At 46.3% G+C, this 18,818-nt stretch overlaps 3 protein-coding genes across 9 annotated transcripts; 2 read left to right on the top strand and 1 right to left on the bottom strand.

Moving 5' to 3' along the window:
- Positions 1-49: 49 nt before the first annotated feature.
- On the top strand, positions 50-5,928 carry TINF2 (TERF1 interacting nuclear factor 2). 6 transcript variants are annotated; one of them, XR_009695169.1, is made up of 10 exons: positions 50-664; positions 783-887; positions 1,007-1,108; positions 1,187-1,294; positions 1,392-1,488; positions 1,657-2,116; positions 2,203-2,267; positions 2,375-2,466; positions 4,905-5,586; positions 5,825-5,928. XR_009695169.1 is itself a non-coding variant. In XM_061157864.1 (10 exons), exons 2-10 carry the CDS (start codon positions 647-649, stop codon positions 5,073-5,075), a joined length of 1,218 nt encoding a protein of 405 aa, XP_061013847.1. In that variant the 5' UTR covers positions 51-428; positions 519-646; the 3' UTR covers positions 5,076-5,928. The 6 variants fall into 6 exon arrangements, 3 of the variants coding, with proteins under 3 accessions (XP_061013845.1, XP_061013847.1, XP_061013846.1); XM_061157864.1 differs by having other exon boundaries at positions 51-428; positions 519-664; positions 4,905-5,928; XM_061157862.1 differs by having other exon boundaries at positions 4,905-5,928.
- On the bottom strand, positions 3,277-9,813 carry GMPR2 (guanosine monophosphate reductase 2). 2 transcript variants are annotated; one of them, XM_061157865.1, is made up of 10 exons: positions 9,658-9,813; positions 9,163-9,258; positions 8,902-9,021; positions 6,559-6,642; positions 6,241-6,414; positions 5,358-5,439; positions 5,159-5,265; positions 4,930-4,972; positions 4,106-4,265; positions 3,277-3,909 (listed from the first exon to the last, which is right to left on the bottom strand). In XM_061157865.1, the coding sequence occupies exons 2-10, from the start codon at positions 9,247-9,249 to the stop codon at positions 3,720-3,722; spliced, it is 1,047 nt and encodes a 348-aa protein (XP_061013848.1). In that variant the 5' UTR covers positions 9,250-9,258; positions 9,658-9,813; the 3' UTR covers positions 3,277-3,719. The 2 variants fall into 2 exon arrangements, with proteins under 2 accessions (XP_061013848.1, XP_061013849.1); XM_061157866.1 differs by having other exon boundaries at positions 9,163-9,276; positions 9,658-9,806.
- A 303-nt stretch (positions 9,814-10,116) lies between these two features.
- Positions 10,117-18,558, top strand: NEDD8 (NEDD8 ubiquitin like modifier). Its single transcript, XM_061157872.1, has 4 exons — positions 10,117-10,273; positions 17,312-17,359; positions 17,528-17,610; positions 18,189-18,558. Exons 1-4 carry the CDS (start codon positions 10,256-10,258, stop codon positions 18,283-18,285), a joined length of 246 nt encoding a protein of 81 aa, XP_061013855.1. The 5' UTR covers positions 10,117-10,255; the 3' UTR covers positions 18,286-18,558.
- The last annotated feature ends 260 nt before the right edge of the window (positions 18,559-18,818 follow it).

Raw genomic sequence — 18,818 nt, 5'->3', positions numbered from 1 at the left:
CGCGATCCCCCCGACCCCGAAGCTGTCGGAAGTGCGGGGAAGCGAGGGCGGGGACCAGCAGCGGCGCCGGATCTACCCGGGCGTGGCCTTGTGACGCGACGTCACGTATCCCCTGTCTGGCGGCCCATTGGGTCGCCACTCCTACTCTTTTCCCGGGTAGGAGAACTGGTCGCAGAGCCGGAAGGGAGGTAGCCTTCGCGTTTCAGACAGCGGCGGCGTTTCAGACAGAGCGGTCTAGTGCCAGTGGAGCTTGCCAGCTTCTGCATTCGGGCTCCATCCCGAGGTGGAGAGAAACCCCAGGATTCTGGTGGCCCTTGGGAGGCGCAGAGTCGGATAGCCAAGTACCCGTTGCAGACTGAAATAGCGGAGCCTGTGAGGGCCACCGGAAGCCCCGCCCCTGGGAGGAGTCGGGAAGCCGCGCCGAGGAGGTAGGAACCCAAAGAGGCGGCCCCTGGGGTGGAGTCCGCCGGCCATGGCCACACCCCCGGGGGCCGGTCCCGCTGCTCTTCGCTTTGTAGCTGCTGCCAGCTGGCAGGTCATTCGCGGACGCTGCGTGGAGCATTTTCCCCGAGTATTGGAGTTTCTGCGATACCTGCGCGCTGCTGCCCCTGGCTTGGTTCGCTACCGGCATCATGAACGCCTGTGTATGGGCCTAAAGGCCAAGGTATTGGAACCAGTAGGACCTGGTAGAGGGGATAGGGGCCGACTGCTTGGCGATGGAACCGGTAGGAAAAGGGCAGTTTACTCCGACGTGGGCATTCTGAGCTCAGTACTCTCCACAGTTGGTGGTGGAGCTCATCCTGCAGGGCCGGCCTTGGGCCCAGGTTCTAAATGCCCTACATCACCACTTCCCAGAGTCTGGACCTGCAGTGCGGGACCCCAAAATCGTGAGTAACCCTTGAAGCAAGCCCTACCCCGGTTAACACCTGATGCAGCCAAGTTGCTCCTCTTCCTGGTCACTGGATCCTGGTGCCCCTAACCTGTTTGCCTTCTTTACCCTTGACAGACAAAGCAGGATCTGAGGAAGATATCAGAGGCTCAGGAAACCTTTTGCCAGCAGGTGAAGCAGCTGGCAGAAGGCCCTGTTGATTTGGCTTCGAAGCTGCAGGTGGGACTGGCTGCTTTGGAAGCAGTGGTGTAGCTGTTGGCTCTAGCCGTCTCTGACCTGCCGCTTTTCCTCCTGCAGGAACTCGAACAAGAGTATGGGGAAACTTTTCTGGCTGCCATGGAAAAGCTGTTTTTTGAATATTTGTGTCAGCTGGAAAAAGCACTGCCTCTGCTGCAGGCACAGCAGGTTTTGTTGGGGCAAAACACATAAGGGCAGAATGCTGGGGTGGCGGGTGGGGTTGTAACAAGGCCTGTGGTCTTCATGCCTCTCTCCCTGCCCACAGCTTCAGGATGTGCTGAGTTGGATGCAGCCTGGAGTTTCTATCACTTCTTCTTTTGTCTTGAGCCAATATGGCGTGGACATGGGGTGGCCACTTCCAGGTACCAGGACCATGTAGGAGAACCAAGAATTTGGGGGGTGGAGTGTTTAGCTTGAGACCTTTTGGGACAGCCCACTGGAAGGGCTACATGGGCCTGAGGTATAAGAAACCAAACTGAGTGGATGTGTTAGAATTTTAGCTTTTTAAGGAGCCTTGTTTTCTTCTTCAGAGTGCTCTGCTACTGATGCAGTGAACACGACAGAGCCCTCAGAGCAGAGTCCTCCTCAGCAACCAAGACCAGCACTCTACGACCCCCTGCCAAAAGCCTCTCCTGGCCCACTGCTTCCTCAGGGACCAGCCTCAAGGAAGCATCCAGAACCTCTGACCGGCCACCATTTCAATCTGGCCCCTCTAGGCCGGCGAAGAATCCAGTCCCAGTGGGCAGCCACTAGCAGAGGCCATAAGGAGCGCCCCACAGTCATGCTGCTCCCCTTCAGGGATGTGGGTTCAGCAGCCCAGGTCACATCTAAGCCTGGGAAGGGCAAAGACGGCACACACCCAGCAGATCCAGCAGGTCCTGCGGGCACCAGAGCACTCCTGACCGGGAAGTCTAGGAGTCCATCCAGGACCCTGGGAGGGAGAGCGGTGAAGGGGAATCCGATGGACTCATCTGCCTCGGAGCAAAAGGAGTGAGTAGAACTGCTGCTGCTTCCTACTAGCAGCACATGCCCTGCCTGCTTCCCTTTCACCCTGTCTTTGCTTGCTCCCACCTCAGGAACTGCAACATGGACTGCCACATGGAACCACGAAGACTGTCATTATCACCTCCTAGGAAGTCAGGTAGGTATCCTGAGTCAGAACCGGATCAAACAGCCTTCTCTCCTGGGGACTCCCGAGGATCTGTGTTCACTGAGGAGAGTACCTGGACTCTGCTTTCCTCCCTACAGTTTGTCCTCCATCTCTGTACAGCTCTGACATTACCATAGGGGACCTGGTTTTGGACTCTGACGAGGAAGAAGATAGCCAGAGTGAAGGAAGGGTGAGTAGGAAAGCTGGGAACGGGATGGGTGGGCAGAACAAGACAGAAAGTGACATTCTCTAGGATATGGAGGGATCAGGGCACGTTTCAATGATGATAGGATCTCCCTGCTCCCTTCTCTGCAGGAACCTCTGGAAAACTATCAGAAGACAAAGTTTGACACCCTGATCCCCACCTTCTGTGAATACCTACCCTCCTCTGGCCCCAGCACTGTGTCTATCCCCTTCCCTGACTGTACAGACAGTTCTAGACTCCTGTGATAAGACTGAAATGCCCATGACATTCTGCCTGTCTTCTTTCTCTCATACAGTTTAGTGGGGATAAAGTGGAAGCCTGGGCTTGGGTTGCCTGACTACAATGCTGAAGTTACTTTGTAATGCTTGATAATTAAATTTTGGACTTGTTAAAACACTGTCTTGGTGCAAGGAAGGGGAATGAAGCCTTGTCTAAGGTCAGTGTAGGTCATTCTTTAGAAACACAACCAGCCTCTCTGGGGCTGGAAGTGGATCCTTTTGCCATTTTACCTCCCTTGGAGAGTGCTGGTCAGACATGCCCATTACCAGGGCTGAGAGCCTAGAAGAAAAATTTCCTTTTGCTATTCTGAAAATAACTCTGTGGTCTGATGCCAGAATATACTTTGTAAATTCTCATGCTGCCAGGTTCCTTGGGGGTAGCGGCTCTAGAATGGAGATATTTCACAGGAAGGGTACTCACTGTTGCTGACTCCAGTGGGTCAGTGCTTACTCCTGCACTTGCCCTGGGGTAGCACCCAGATGCCAGCCTTATGCAGAAAACCCCAGAATCTTAAAGTCATTGGGATCTCTCTTTATTGAGGTATTTAAAGTATGTAAACAATTCCACGCTTTGTAGATATTCAAAGGTCTATTTAATGAATCTGATTAACAAAACATGATTCTAAAAGCCTACCTCTACCAGAACCAAGGCCACATAAAACATTTGTGTATGAATCAGCCTCTCTTCTTTTTAATCATCTTCAGAATGCTGGGTCCCCAGATTCCCACTTGATTCTCTCAACTTCCTTGTCTCAGCCTGCCTGCCTTGCTTCCTCCCCACTGAGTGCCCTCGGCATTTTGCATGTGCAGATAGAGAAGTACAGAATTACTGCAGGAGCCGTCAGGAGAGGATAGGAAATGACCAAGTAATAATAGCCTGAGTAGCTGGGATGAGAGAGGGGCCCACTTGGGAGCCCTGTGGTGGATGCTAGAGCCCTGGGAGGGCAGAACTGCTCAGGTCTAGCTCTCGTCACTGAAGATCGGATTCACCTGCTGGGTGACACGGATGAAGGTAGTTCTCCGGCTCAGCTCCTTCAGCTTAGCTGCTCCCACATAAGTGCAGGTGGAGCGGATGCCTCCAAGGATGTCTCGGATGGTATGTTCCACATCCCCTTTAAAGGGCACCTCCACTGTCTTTCCCTCTGAGGCCCTTAGAAGAAGAAAAGCTTTCTTACCTTTTCTCGCTGGATTCCTTACCCTGGTCTCTAGCATTTAGTCCTTCCCTGTTCATCACTTTTCTTCCAAAAACTGTACCATCTATCTCCCAGCAACCATGAGTTCTGCCATCACCCTTCTTGGAAAGTCATGCTTTCCAAGAACCCTTGGCCTCTGGCCACCACACCTACCTGTACTCAGCCACACCCCCGGCATACTTCTTCATGGCCATTTCGGAGCTCATGCCGTAGAAGAGCTTGTACTTCCTGCCATTCCTCTCGATGAGCTCACCACCTGACTCAGTGTGCCCAGCCAGCATGCCGCCCAGCATCACGAAGTCAGCCCCTGCCCCTGCCAGCACCAGCGAAAGGGTAAGAGAGGAAACTGGTCCAGGTGCCCAAACTGTCACCCTCAGGAGCAACTCACACCAAATTTTCAGGCCTGACAGTGATTCTGGCATCTTCCTGGTTTTGTTTCCTTAGCTGGCCCATAACCCAAGCGCACAGGCCTGCTCTGCCCTGACTTCAATTCCTCAGTAGGCCTGACTTTTCGAAGAATTTCAGAGTCTCTTCCAGGCTTCCGCTCTGTTTTTTGTTGCTTTTACCATCTTCTGGTCACCTCTTTTTACTGTGCCCAGCCAAACAAGACTCACTGCAAGTGTCCCAAGAGCAAAGGTCTCCAACTTCAGTGTGAGCAGGGATGACCCAGGAAGCTGGCAAAGTGTACTGCAGCCCTACTCCCCAGAGCTAGATCCTATGGATGCGCTGTAGGGCTCAGACCTCTACACCACCCAGCAGTCCAGGGGATGGTGCAGATGGTCCTGGCCCACATTTGGAGAGTCTGTATTAGAGTTTCAGGATGTCCCCTGCTGGCCTGCCCCAGGTGACACCACAGACTTCTGGGTCCCTGGTCATATTATAAAAGGACAGCTTTCTTGGACTTCCCTAGCCTGACCCTAAACCCTCAGAGGTGACTCATCCTTTTCTACAGGATCCTCCTTATGTGCCCTCCTTACCGAAAGCCTTGGCCACATCCCCAGGACAGCTGCAGCCTCCATCCTGCAAAGTAAGGAGCACTGTGAAGAGACAGTATGGATGCCCCAAGCCCTCTAGGAGGTCCCAGCGGCCCAGCTCAATGCTGACAGGGACCCAGGAACCCTGATCCAAACTCTACCAGAACCTCTAGATGTGGGTGAGAACCCAGATGTTTGGCAGCTTCATACCCTACCCTGCCCATGACCTTACTGAAATGATGTGGCCTTTGAGGCCATGAGCAGCATCTGCACACTCCATCACTGCACTTAGCTGTGGATACCCCACTCCGGTTTTCTTCCGGGTGGTACACACGGAGCCTGTGAAGAATGTGACAAGAATGAGGATGAAGTTCTCCACAGGTGTCTGCCACTGGAGGGGTGGCCAGTGACCCCCCAGTGAACCAGCTTACCTGGTCCAATTCCCACTTTGATGATGTCAGCTCCAGAGAGGATCAGCTCTTCCACCATTTCTCCTGTTACCACATTCCCTGCCTGGGACAGAGCCATCATAACAGCATTCTCAGGGTCTCTTCTCAGGAAAGAGAGGAGGTCATGTGCTTCCAACATTATTACAAAGAAGAGTCCCTGGGCTCCTCTTTTAGATGAGTCACTTCAAAGGACCCTGCTTCCCAAGCTGAGGTAAGGGGGTGAGTGGCCAGTGTTACTGTTGTACTAGGGTAAAGTGGGGGTCCAACTGGAATAAGTTCACACCGGATTTATAGTAGATTCATCTCTCCCTCCCCACCAAGACACCCAAACATATCCTGTGCTTAAGTTGTTATGTCATGAAACCTCTCTGGCTTCAGGGGAAGTGGGAGGACATGGTAATGTAGGCTAAGTACCCACCTACCCAATTGTATTTGCTTTTGATGAACAGGACAGAGAGACCCCACAATGCTGTGAAGAAAACAAGGCCTTGTCATCACTCCCCTGAGCTTGTAAAAAAATAAAACTGCATTTGATACAACCCCTTTAATATAAGACTGTAGTGTCTGTCCATGTCTTTGGGCAGGTGTGTATGTACCAGAGATATGTACAATGCATAAGTGTTCCATTGTGGTTTGGTGAGTGACATCAGGTACTGGATTTACAAGACCATGTATCAAGGGTCAGAGATAACAGCACTGGCCAGTAAACAAACATCTAAACGGGGAACCGTGGATAACCACCCAGTGACATGATTAAGTGGACTAGGAAGTGCAGTAGAGGAGAAAGGAACTTATAACAAAATAGAGTGGCAGGAAAGAGTGGAGGGAGGAGAGGAATGAACCCACTAGAGGGTAACAGACATACCATGATGGTGTGTTCAGGGAAGCGTTTCCGCACATCCTTCACAAATTCAACAAAGTGTTCAGAGTAGCCATTGGCCACGTCCAGGCACACATACTTCACCTGGGGAATAGCGTTCAGGATCTGTTCCAGCTGCTCAAAGTCCGAAGAGCCTGTGCCTGAGCTGGCAGCCAGATGCTGTGAGAGAAACAGGGCTATGAGCATGTCAGAGACAACATGGCTGGTTAGCCAACGGGAGTGGGGAGGTCAGGGTCGGAAGCCAAGCAAAAAGGATTCTCGGAAGACTGGGCTAAGGAAGGGGTCGGGGAGGACCAGTGTTACCTCAAGACAGTCAGGATTCTGGCTAGCAAACTCTTTCCACTGCTCAAGGCTGTAGTGTTTATGGACAGCAGTGAAGAGGGAGAACTGGGGAGAAGAAAGAGCCGTTAAAAAGGAAAGAACTTTGTTAGAACCTCTTTCTCTGGAAATAGACCTTTATATTATCCTATCTGGGGGACAGAAGGACTGAAGTCTGGAAAAAGCAACTTGAAGATGTCAGTGGTTGAGCTGAGACCTCAGTTCCACCATTACTCTCCCTACAAATGCAATCAGGCTTTTCCACATAAGCTAGTACTTTCCCAACACTCCCACCAAAGCACTAAGTTATCTGGATTGGATTTCACCTGCCAGCGCGTGTAGCGCTTCTGACTTAAAAAGTGACAAGGACAAGCTGTTGGTGCAGTGGGATAAGAAGCAGACAAAAGAGAACCATGAAAAGGCTGAACAGAGACAGTGTCTGCCTGCACTGACTCAGCTCCTCCTCCTAGGACAACCTAGTACAGAACTAACCTATTTTGGGTATTTTCTGTTCCATTTATCAGCAGTAATTCAGTGAGCCTAAATGCTCACAAAATCAAAAAAGGTAAAGCCTTAAGGTTAACAGCCAATAAGATACTACCCTTTCTCTATCTCTGCTAAAGTAATGGACAAAAGGGACTTTCCTGGTGGTCCAGTGGTTAAGACTCACTTCCCATGCAGGGAGTATGGGTTTGATCCCCAGTCCCATATGCTTTGATGCATGGCACCCCCCCCCCATGCCAAAAAAAGTAATGGACAGATTTTGGACAGATTTTCTTAAGTCATGGACCAACCTGAGAAGTCTTTCATTCAGCCTATTGCAGTTAACCAAGTTGAAGGCTAGAATGACTCATCACATTTATGTTCCCTAGCTCAAAAAACTGCAGACAACATCCCGATACCCTGAGAAAGGCATTCAAAGGCCACTGTGAATGCTGATATTTGTGCTTTAAAAGTGCAGACATGCGAATAAACAAGACAGCAGTTGAGAAAGCACAAATCTTGCAACTGATAGATCCAAGGGAGTCACGCATTAGCCAGCAGTAAGGAAGTGCACATGCTATACTCAGGTCAACACTACCCAGCCAAAGCTGCTACTGAATTCTGCTTTCTCAGCAACACTCCGCCACCAACAAAGAAAAATAAAAATAAACAAACAAAAATCACTCTAGGCAGTCATCACACCTGGGAGATATCTTGGCATAGGGTGGCATGATGAATACATCCAGTTACATACCAAGTTAGAGATCTAGAAAAAGGTCCTTGCACTGAACCTTTTAATTATTACTGAGACTTGCCTGTATCTCTAAAATCTGACTTCTTCAGCATTCATCAGCAGAAACGAAAAGCCAGTCTTAACATAAAGCATCAAGAAAGTCCCAGCAAGGTCCATACGTTGTAGGACATCTGTTAACACTGAAGTCAGATTCACCATTCCTTAACTGTACTGGATAGGCCAGGGGGACAACGGGCAACAGTGCGATTGCTAAGCAGATAGTGAATGGCAACAGTAATATGGGACTAAAGCTGCATAACTATGAACCTCAGAGAAATGACAGCAGACATTCCAGAAAGATTTATAGCAATCAGAAACAGAGAAAGGGAGACAAAGTCCTTAAGGATAACAGAGCCACAAGCAGCAGCAGAATCCATCAACCAGGGCTACATGGATAGCCAGAAGAGTGTATATGTCCTCAGGATACCCAAAGTAACTATCTACTTTCTCAGCTACAAGTATAGAAGCAAGTAATATAACTGACAGGAGCAGCATCTTCCATTTTGAAAACAAGCAATAACCTGTATAAGAAAAACATTCCATTTTGGGCACATCCCAGAACACCCAGGAACCTAGGACTTAAAAGAAAAGGAAGATTAAAAAAAAAAAAAAAATAGCAGGCATGAAAGAAACTAAATTTCTTCTCTCTAGGATTTTCTGGTTGGGAATTTTTGAATGCTCAAACTATATTTAGTTTCTGGACTAAAACAGTGAATGCTGAGTATCCCAACAGTAGTGTAAAGAGAGATGCATGTGGTTTGTAGAGGGTGATCTGGGTAGTGGGAAAAATTGGCAGGATGTTTAAAATGCTGGACAGGAGAAAAGGGAAGTTTCTGTTAAAATGGGTGAAAAACTTAGCTTTGAATCTCCCTAAGTCAGATGGCCGTTTAAAGTTATCAGATAAAGAGGCCTTAGTACTATTGCAGAAAGCAGTAAATCAAGCATCCTGACTGTTAACTGCCAGAGCTGACCTGGGATGGGAGTGGGGATGCAGATACCTCTGCAGTCAGCCCACAAAACACCATGAGGAAGGGGCATGAGGGAAGTCCTACCTTACAGAGGACCTTGGCCATCTCAAAGGTGCCCACAGTATCCATATTGGCAGCAATAATGGGGATCCCAGTGTACATCTGCTTTGAGTTCCGAAATGCAAAGGATCTTGTGAGATCCACCTGCAGATGCGAACAGGAAACTGAGCATTTCACTCTTCCAAAAACAAGTACTGCAGGAGGGCAAAAGCCAGGAATCTTTCCCAGTTCAGGCTCTCCAAGGAGCTTGGGATCAAGAAAGAGCAACTAGGAAAGCAGGCTCACCTCACTTCGAGACTTTAGGGTACTGCGTTTGGGCCTCAACAGGACATCCTTGAAATCCAGTTTGACGTCGTTATCGATGTGAGGCATGGCAGGGACCTTAAGACAGCAATGAATCTGAGGGTTGGAAGGTAGGAAAAGTCTGGGAGAGGGGAGCTGAGTCAACTTCCCTTTAGGTCTTAATGCCGTTAGGGCTGGGAGGCTTATCTCTCTCTTAGCTCAAATCGTGGAAAGTCTGGGTATTGACTGACGTACAGTCCCTGAAGAATGTCACTTCAGACCATGCAGTTTCAATTACTCTCGGAGTCTTCAACAAATAGTATTATTTGTTGGGGAGAACTGGGATGGAGTCGTGAGTGACCCTAAAACGATGTATTCTTTACGCCCCCACTCTTCTTTCTGCCACCGTTACAAAGACCAATCTGGGGTAAGGGGCAGGTTCGGGAGCGAAGAGTGGTGGGCTTCTCGTAAGCCAGCTTCCGGGATAGGGGTACTCACTTCCTGTCGCCGTGATCCGGGTGGCAGTTGACCGACGCTTCTCTCGCTTAACCACAGCCTCGCGCAGCCCCGCTGAGCCTTGTGGGATAACAGGTTGGGCTAATTTGCCGCAGAGAACTAGCAACCAAGGAATTCCGGCTTCGGTGGCCGCCGTGCAAGGCCTTCTGGGTAACAGAGTTCACACACTGAGGATGCCGTTGGATCCGAGGGACAGGGGACTACAACTCCCAGAGTGGGACGCGCGGAGCTGCCCCCTGGCATGATGGGAGGGGTAGTTCGTTCCGCGCCCGCTTATTACTAGCCCCAACTCATTGGGGACTCTCAGAATTGTCATCTCTGCTGTGACTAAGCTGGCTGCTTTTTTACTTTCTTTTTTTTTTCTTGCACTACGCCACCGAAACGAAACGCAGAAATATTCCTGAGCCTTTCCGGAACCTCTTGGAAAGAAGGGGGTGGGGGAGTGCGAGGCAGGGGTGGAGCCTGGCAGTGACCCGGAAGCAGAAGTGATTCCTACAGGCGGAGTGCTGGGGAGAGGCATCGGAGACCGCAGCGGCAGAAGCAGCAATTTATCTGTGTGCAGCCCCAAACTGAGAAGAAGATGCTAATTAAAGTGAAGGTGGGAGCACCACCAGCCTTGCCAAGACGCAGTGGTACTGGGCTGGCCGCTGTGCCTTAAGGGAGAAACCGGGAAGGAAAACCACGCCTTTCCCGAGCCTGGAGGGGGTTGACAGCTTCGGGGCTCCGCGCGAGGGGTGCCGGGAGGTAGGGGGAAGGCCCAAGAGGACTTTGAGAGCAGGGGGCTGGCTCCGCCAGGGGTCTCTTCCTCACCTGCTTTTACTCCAGGGCCGCCTTTGTCCGAAGTCTCGCTATTTTGTGTGCACCCCCGCGGTCATAGGGAAGGCCTGCATCTCTCGGTTTCTTGGAATAAGCTCTGTTCTCCCATCCTTCATCCCCAAGTTACCCGCTTCTCCCAGCCCCTAACGTAGGCTACTCCGAGCACAGCACAGCAGAAAAGCGTTAGCCTAGGGAACTGGGGCCTCCCAGAAACTAGACTGTAAGCCTCGGCTAGTTGTTGCCAAGATGTAATATCTTAGCCTTCCTTCAGGAAGCAAAGGTGGGAGCGTGTTCAGTCAGCACCTGCCTTTCTGAGCCAGCATCCTGGACTAGCCTTACTTCCTTGACTGAGGCAGGTTAGTTATCAGTGCCCTAGTACGCGATCTCCATCCCGCCTCCCATGGTTCTTCACTAATTCCCAATCCTCATTAGCCCTACCTGCAATTTCCTCCTCTGTGCCTTAAGACGGAGGGACAAAAACTAACAATTGGTGCAGTGCAACGTTAAACTTTTTTTTTAACTGCTAAGTAAGTCTGTCGTTACTGCATCTGCCCCTTAGTGTATTTACCACGCATAATAGCCATTAACATCTTCAGCCCTTCTGAACTACCTATTAGCCAAGGATTGAGGCCAAGCAGCATTTTAAAGGTCATTGTTTTTTAAAATTTGAATAATGACTTATAGCTTATAGCTCAGTCGGTAAAGAATCCGCCTGCAATGCAGGAGACTTGGGTTCGATTCCTGGGTCAGGAAGTTAGATCCCCTGGAGAAGGAAATGGCAACCCACTTCAGTATTCTTGCCTGGAGAATCCCATGGACAGAAGAGCTTGGCAGGCTACAGTCCATGGGGTCGCAAGAGTTGGACACGACTTAGCAACTAAACCACATATTTTCATTTCCTTTGGATAAATACCAAGGAATGGAATTACTGGGTCATGTATAACTTTAAAAGAAACTGCCAAACAGTTCTCCAAAATATGGTACCATTTTACATCCCCACCTGCAATGAGTAAGCATTCTAACTGCTCTGCACCCATCTTTATTTTAGCTGTTACAGTGGGTGTGAAATGTTATCTCAGTCAGGTTTAAATTAATCACTGTTGGTCTTCCCTCACCACAGCACTTTGTCACTGCACCTTGTATTTGGACAATAATAATCAGTATGGCATTTCCTTGTATGTTGGGTTTTTTTGTTGTTGTTGTTGTTGGTTTGTTTTATTAATTGTATGTCTCATTGTCTCTTGATTGTAAGTCTTCACTTGAAAAAGATTATTGACAGAGGTTGAGTCACTTAATTTCTTATGTACCCCTTCCAGTGCTTAGAGCAGAATGTTAAGCTTAGGTTTATCATAGACCAGTTGAATACCATTGGATGTATTCCCAGGTCACAATGATCAGATTTGAGGGAAGAAACCCAGTGTGACATGATCTTTTAAAATTGTTCAGTTTTAAACAGTTTTAATTTATGGACAATTTCAAACACATACAACAGCAAAAAGAAGGACTAATGCCCCCTATGTTGTTGTTGAGTCACTAAGTCCTGTCCAGCTCTTTTGTGATCCCATGGACTGTAGTCCACCAGGCTCCTCTAGGTCCATGGGATTTCCTAGTCAAGAATACTGGAGTGTGTTGCCATTTCCTTCTCCAGGGCATCTTCCCAACCCAAGGATTGGACCCAGGGATCGAACCCACGTCTCCTGCATTGGTAGGCAGATTCTTTACCCCTGAGCCACCAGGGACGCCCAAAGCACCCTATACGCAGCTTCAAAACTATCATCTCATGGCCAATCCTATTTTATTTATACTCAGCACTTTTCTTACTTGATATTTTAAGAAGCAAATCCAAAATAGCATAGCATGTATTATTTGTACATATTTCAGTATTTATCTGTAAAAAAGAATTTTTTTCCTAACATAACCATAATTATTACACCTAAAAAATAAATAATAACTTCTATCATTGTCTTATTTATTTTTTACAATTTGTTTGAATCTGGATCCAATTAAGAGTCATACATTGTGCTTGGTTGATAAGTATTTTAGGCCTCTTTAAACATGTAAATTCTCCATTTCCCTCCTTATTTCTTGTTGAATAACCTAGATTGTTGGCCCCATAGAGTTTCCTATATTTTGGATTTTGCTGACTACATCCCCATGTTGTCTTTTAATATATTCCTTTCCTCTTTGTTTCCTGTCAATTGATAATAAGATCTAGAGGCTCAGTCAGTCCTTTTTGTCTGTTCACGTGAGAATAATTCACGGGTGTTTTGTGACATTTACTTCTGTCAGGTTTTGCTTTCTGTGATGTTAGTAGTTGTCTAGATCTGTTACTTCATCGGAGTTTACAAAATGGGGATATTCCGATTTTATTGTTGCTTCCTACGTAAGCTGGAATGCTTGAGCCGTGTCCAGCACAGTGCCCATTAGCCCACGTGGGCTGTCAAGCACTTGAAATATGGCCAGTGAGACTGAGGAATTGAAGTTTTAGTTCAGTTATTTATTTGTATTTAGTTAATTTAAATATAAGAACTAAAATTTTATTCAGCCCTTGGGAAACCTTTTAACTTGCTTGGAACAAGTTGGGAATGTAAATCTTTTTCAACTGTAAATTATGAAAAAAATTTTTTAATCTTTTTAATACTTACTTATGTGACTGCATTGGGTCTTAGTTGCATCATGTGGAATCTTTTGTTGCGGCACATGGACTTGGCTCAGTAGTTGTGGCACTCTGGCTTAGTTGCTCCTCGGCATGTGGGATCTTAGTTCCCCTACCAGGGATTGAACCCTGATCCCCTGCATTGCAAGGCGGATTCTTAACCACTGGACCACCAGGGAAGTCCCATCAACTGGAAATTATGAAATTTAAATACAGATCAAGTATTTCAGATGAAAACTTACCATCTGAATTGAAGTGTGCTGCAAGTATGAAATGTACACAGGATTTTGAAGATATAGTTAGAAAAAAGAATGTAAAATATATTAATAAATTTGAATGTATTGGGTTTCAGAATATTAAAATTGCACCTTTAAAAATGTGGCTACTAGAATATTTAATATTGTATATGTGGCTGTCACTAAGTTTCTTTCTCTAGTAGACGGTGCTACTTTAAAGAATTATTTTCTTATACTCTCATCAAGGACTTTTTTTTTTCAATCCCAATGTGTTCATGGTTTTTAAAAATGGAAAATGCAAAAACACAAAGAAAGTAATTTCAGTCAGCCATAATCTCACAACTCAAGATAAAAGCACTGATATGTATATCCTTTCAAACTTTTTTGTAAGCATATAAATACACGTACGTGTTTATTTCAGTTCAGTCGCTCAGTCATGTGCAACTCTTGGTGACCCCATGAACCACAGCACGCCAGGCCTCCCTGTCCATCACCAACTCCCAGAGTCCACCCAAACCCATGTCCATTGAGTCGGTGATGCCATCCAGCCATCTCATCCTCTGTCGTCCCCTTCTCCTCCTGCCCTCAATCTTTCCCAGCATCAGGGTCTTTTCAAATGAGTCAGCTCTTCGCATCAGGTGGCCAGAGTATTGGAGTTTCAGCTTCAACATCAGTCCTTCCAATGAACACCCAGGGCTGATCTCCTTTAGGATGGACTGGTTGTTGTGTTTATTTATTTATTTACAAAATTAGAATTATACTATTAGTCTAAACACGGCTTGAGGACTCTGTGATTTCCCCCCTGTGTATGTACCATAATTTATTTAACCTTCAGTTGTATGGTATTTAGATGCTGTTTCTAGTTTTGCAGTTTGAGAAGGTTGCAGTCCATTGTCATAGATATATTTTTGGACATATTTTCCCAGAAGTGTTGTTGCTGGGATGCCATATGCCAAATTGCTGCCTGGATACATTCATAGGCTTTTGTAGTCAATCTCAGAAACAAGAGGACCAGTCCTAGACTTTTAGAATTTATAAACCAGTAATTTTTTTCAAACGTTGTAAAGCCCAAGCATCCAACTCTTGGGAGGGCAGTTTTAGGCTCCTGTTAGAGTCTTTTGTACTCTTTAAAAATTGTTATTATTAAATCAGAATGAATGTTAATATCCATATGATAAAGGAATGTATTTTTATTAGAAATGTAAATAGTACAGATAAAGGGAGAGTTAGCTTTGGTAAATCATCTGCTCAGCCCTACTCCCCTTCTCAAAGATAATCATTACTTTAGGAGCTATGTATACTTTTAATCCTTTTTATGTATGTATGTATATATCTACATACAGAAGGTGATACTAATCGTATTATTCTTTTAGATCTTTCCATGTCTGTGTATAAGCTGTTGCATAATAAATATGTCATTCTATGGGTGTACCATAGTTTGTTTTCTTATTAATAGGCAGTGTTTTGCTTTTATGAAAGGTGTTACAGTATACCTTATATGTTCCTCTTTGAATATGTACTAAAATTTCAAGTTTTTCCTTTAGGTTAGTTACCTAGAAATAGAATTGTCTGGTTAAAGAGTCTTTGCACTTAAAGTATTAAGAACAATAAAGTGAAATATTTCTGGACAACACAGAATTGTATACTTTTCATTTGGTCAGGAAAGAGCCCAAAAAAATACCATATATTGTCACTGTCATTTCATAAAAGGACATTTTAACAGCTGAATATATTTAGTTTCAGAGCTTCCCAGGTGGCACAGTAGTAAAGAATCTGCCTGCCAATGCAGGAGATGCAAGAGAGACAGGTTTGATTCCTGGGTTGGGAAGGTTCCCTGGAGTAGGCAATGGCAACCTGCTCCTGTATTTTTGTAGAAAATCAGAGGAGCGTGGCGGGCTACAGTCCATGAGGTCACAAAGAGTCAGACACAATCGAGAATGCACGCACCTATTTAGCTTCATGAAAATCTCACTGTTGGCATTACTTTTCTCATTTTAACGTAGACTATTGAATTTTCATATAGACCAGCTTGGGTTGGGGTGGAAACTTGAGAATCACTATTGTAATTTATTATTTTGCATCCAAACAGGTCAATCCAAGGGAGTTACTCCTGCAATTTTTTTTTTTTTTTTTAAATATCCTTAGTACTGAGCCATTCTCATGGTTGAGAAATTAGGTCCTATGTCCTTTCTTCAATGTGGTCCCATAAGTGGGAGCCACATGTTATTTTGTAATCTGCCACAGGAGTGTACATTTGAGTCCCAATACTAGATCACCCGGGCTTCCCAGGTGGCTCAGTGGTAAAGAATCCACTTGCCAAGGCAGGAGTTGGAGATGCAGGTTCGATCCGTGGGTCAGGAAGATCCCCTGGAGAAGGAAATGACAACCCACTCAAGTATTCTTGCCTGGAAAAGCCCATGGACAGAGGAGCCTGGCGCACCACAGTCCATGGGGTCATAGAGTCAGATGCGACTTAGCAACTGAGCATGTTACTAGATCAGCCAGACTCAGGCAGTGCTGAATACGGAGCTAAAAGCTATGGTTCTGGGCCAGAGAATTTGTATTTGGATCCACACTGTCCTTTTGACATCATAGGCATGCTTTTTAAGTTGTCCAAACCCCATTTTCCTGATCTATAAATGGTTATAGGAATAGTACATATCTCATAAGTTACTTGCAAGGATTAAATGTATTGATGCATGTAAGACATTTGGCATAGTTTCTGACTCTTAGAAAGTGTTCAGTAAGTGTTGGTTGTGATCATAACATGATCATCAGTGTATTTAGTGAGTGAAGTCGCTCAGTCGTGTCTGACTCTTTGTGACCCCATGGACTGTGGCCTACCAGGGTCCTCCATCCATGGGATTTTCCAGGCAAGAATACTGGAGTGGGTTGCCATTTCCTTCTCCAGGAGATCTTCCCAACCCAGGGGTTGAACCCGGGTCTCCTGCATTGTAGGCAGACGCTTTACCGTCTGAGCCACCAGTGTATATAGCCTTTCCAATAATAGTTATTGACTGCTTATATGTCAAACAGCATGCTTTGTGCTTAGATTGGGAAGACTGAACAGTCTCTGTCCTTTAGGAAGTTGCAGTGTAAATTGGAGAGTTTGACACTTAAACAACTGGCTATAATATCTATTAAAGTGCATTGCTGACAAGTCATCAATCTTAAAGGGTCCCTTAAAAGTTTGAGAAAGAGTGGAAGAGGGGATGGCAACAAGGAAAACAGTAGAAGCAAAGAAAATGCCCCTAAATTACATCATGCGTTTGTGGTCTGGATTACTGTAGACTGATGCAGTGGAGCTTTAAGAGCAAGGGTGGATGGGAGGTAAGATTGGATGAAGCACAGCATTTGTAAGTGTACAGTTGTGTGTTGGGTATCAGCAACCTTTAGCCTATGGAAGAAGTCAAGACGACCAGAGCTGCAATTTTAGGATTTAGGTGAAAATCTGGAGAAAGTACAAGAGAATAGAATGTTAAGTTCTAGTATTGCTTAAAAAGCTGGTCAGAGGTGATCTCTAGTGTCCTTGAGAATGCTTTGAATTATCTGAGTGTGCATTTCTAGCATTAGTATATAAAACAAAGTCCTTTTCAAAGGAATACTCTCCTTAGGACAACTCTCATTGCTGTCTTATCCAAAGGAGTTATAGTATTCTCATGGATTCTAATTGGGTGGGGGATGAGATGACCTGTGAGATTAAGAGGTCAAATGGTTCACAGAATCTTCCCCTATCAAAATTGTCCACAGCCTAAAATTGTCTGAAATTGGGTATAAGCAAATACTCCTGACACTTCAAATCAACTTTGCTGAGAGTGTGCATTTCTCGGAAGGAAGTCGATCCCCCAAGGCTAGGCCAGGATGTTTTTACCTAGGAGACAAATGGTATAATGAACTATAAGACTCATGAAACCCTTGCCTATTTCAGACGCTGACTGGAAAGGAGATTGAGATTGACATTGAACCCACGGACAAGGTAACGTATGCCCACTACCTCTCCGTGCGTATCTCCCTGCACGTACCGTTGCCTGGGTATGCTGATGAAATTAGTCCTTTTGCTCTCATGCTATCTGCATAGCTCTTGTTCTTTCCACTTCCATGGTCCCTCCCCCTGAGCAGCCCCTGACTACTTGTACCCCTAAAGGTGGAACGAATCAAGGAGCGTGTGGAGGAGAAAGAGGGAATTCCACCACAGCAGCAGCGGCTCATCTACAGTGGTAAACAGATGTAAGTATGGAATGGAAATGAAGATATAGTGATGGGTTTTTGTGGGGTTTTTTTGGCTATGCTAGGTCTTTGCTGTGCTGGCTTTGCTCTAGTTGAAGTGCATGGGATTCTCAATGCAGTGACCTCTCTTGTTGCAGAGCACCAGCTACAGGGTGTGTGGGCTTCAGTAGTTTCAACTCCTGGGATCTAGAGCATAGGCTTATCAGTTGTGGTACATGGGATTAGTTGCTTCTCGGCATGTGGGATCTTTCCACATCAGGGATTGAACCTCTGTCTCCTGCATTGGTGGGTTGATTCTTTACCACTGAGCCACCAGGGAAGTCTGAAAATAGCTCTAATTTCTCTTGTTAACAGGTTACCCATATTGCTAATACCCCTGTGGGCTTTTGGGGGCTTTTGTCTGTGTTCAAAATAGAAATATCAAATTACAGTTGGGGGTTAGTAAAAATATAAAGATGTAATTTTTTTTCTCACATGCATTCATAGATCTCCAGAGATCCATGAAACCCAGGTTAAGAACCCCACTCTAAATGGTATGTCTGATAACTTTTCTTTTCTTTTTTTGCCTCTTCCTGTAGGAATGATGAGAAGACAGCAGCTGATTACAAGATATTAGGTGGTTCAGTCCTCCATCTGGTGTTGGCTCTGAGAGGAGGAGGTGGTCTTAGGCAGTGATGGACTCCGCTCCATTTTACCTCCTTGCCCTGTCACTCATAATGAGGCATCATATATCCTCTCACTCTGTGGGACACCAGAGCCACTCCCCCCTCCCCTGGATGCCCAGTCTTGTGTGTCTGTTGGTGGGAGACTGTGAGGACCCCAGGAGGCAGTGTTCCTGGCCCAAAGGGCCCTTGCTGGCTATTGGGTTTTAGTTTGCAGTCCTGTGTGCTTCCCTCTCTTATGGCTGTGTCCCTGGTTCTCAATAAAATATTTCTTGACCTCCTGGAATCTTTCTTCTATTGTACAAATGTGACTGAAATCAGAGTGGACCTAGGGAATTCCCCAGTGGTTAGGATTCCGTGCTTTCACTGCTGAGGGCTGGAGTTCAGTCCCAGGTTGGAGAACTAAGATCCCACAAGGCAGGTGGGATCTTAGTTTTGGGTGTGGCCAAAAAAACCCAGAACGGACCCAGTGCACACCCAGTTACACCAGGCTGAAGGACTCTGACACTGGAAGGAAATGTACCCTTAGAGGAATTCTCAAACTGT

Source organism: Dama dama, chromosome 12 (genome assembly GCF_033118175.1).
Source record: "Dama dama isolate Ldn47 chromosome 12, ASM3311817v1, whole genome shotgun sequence".
In the NCBI taxonomy this organism is placed as follows: domain Eukaryota; kingdom Metazoa; phylum Chordata; class Mammalia; order Artiodactyla; family Cervidae; genus Dama; species Dama dama.
The sequence above is the reverse complement of the archived record's forward strand: the minus strand, read 5'-3'. Positions and strand labels throughout refer to the sequence as shown.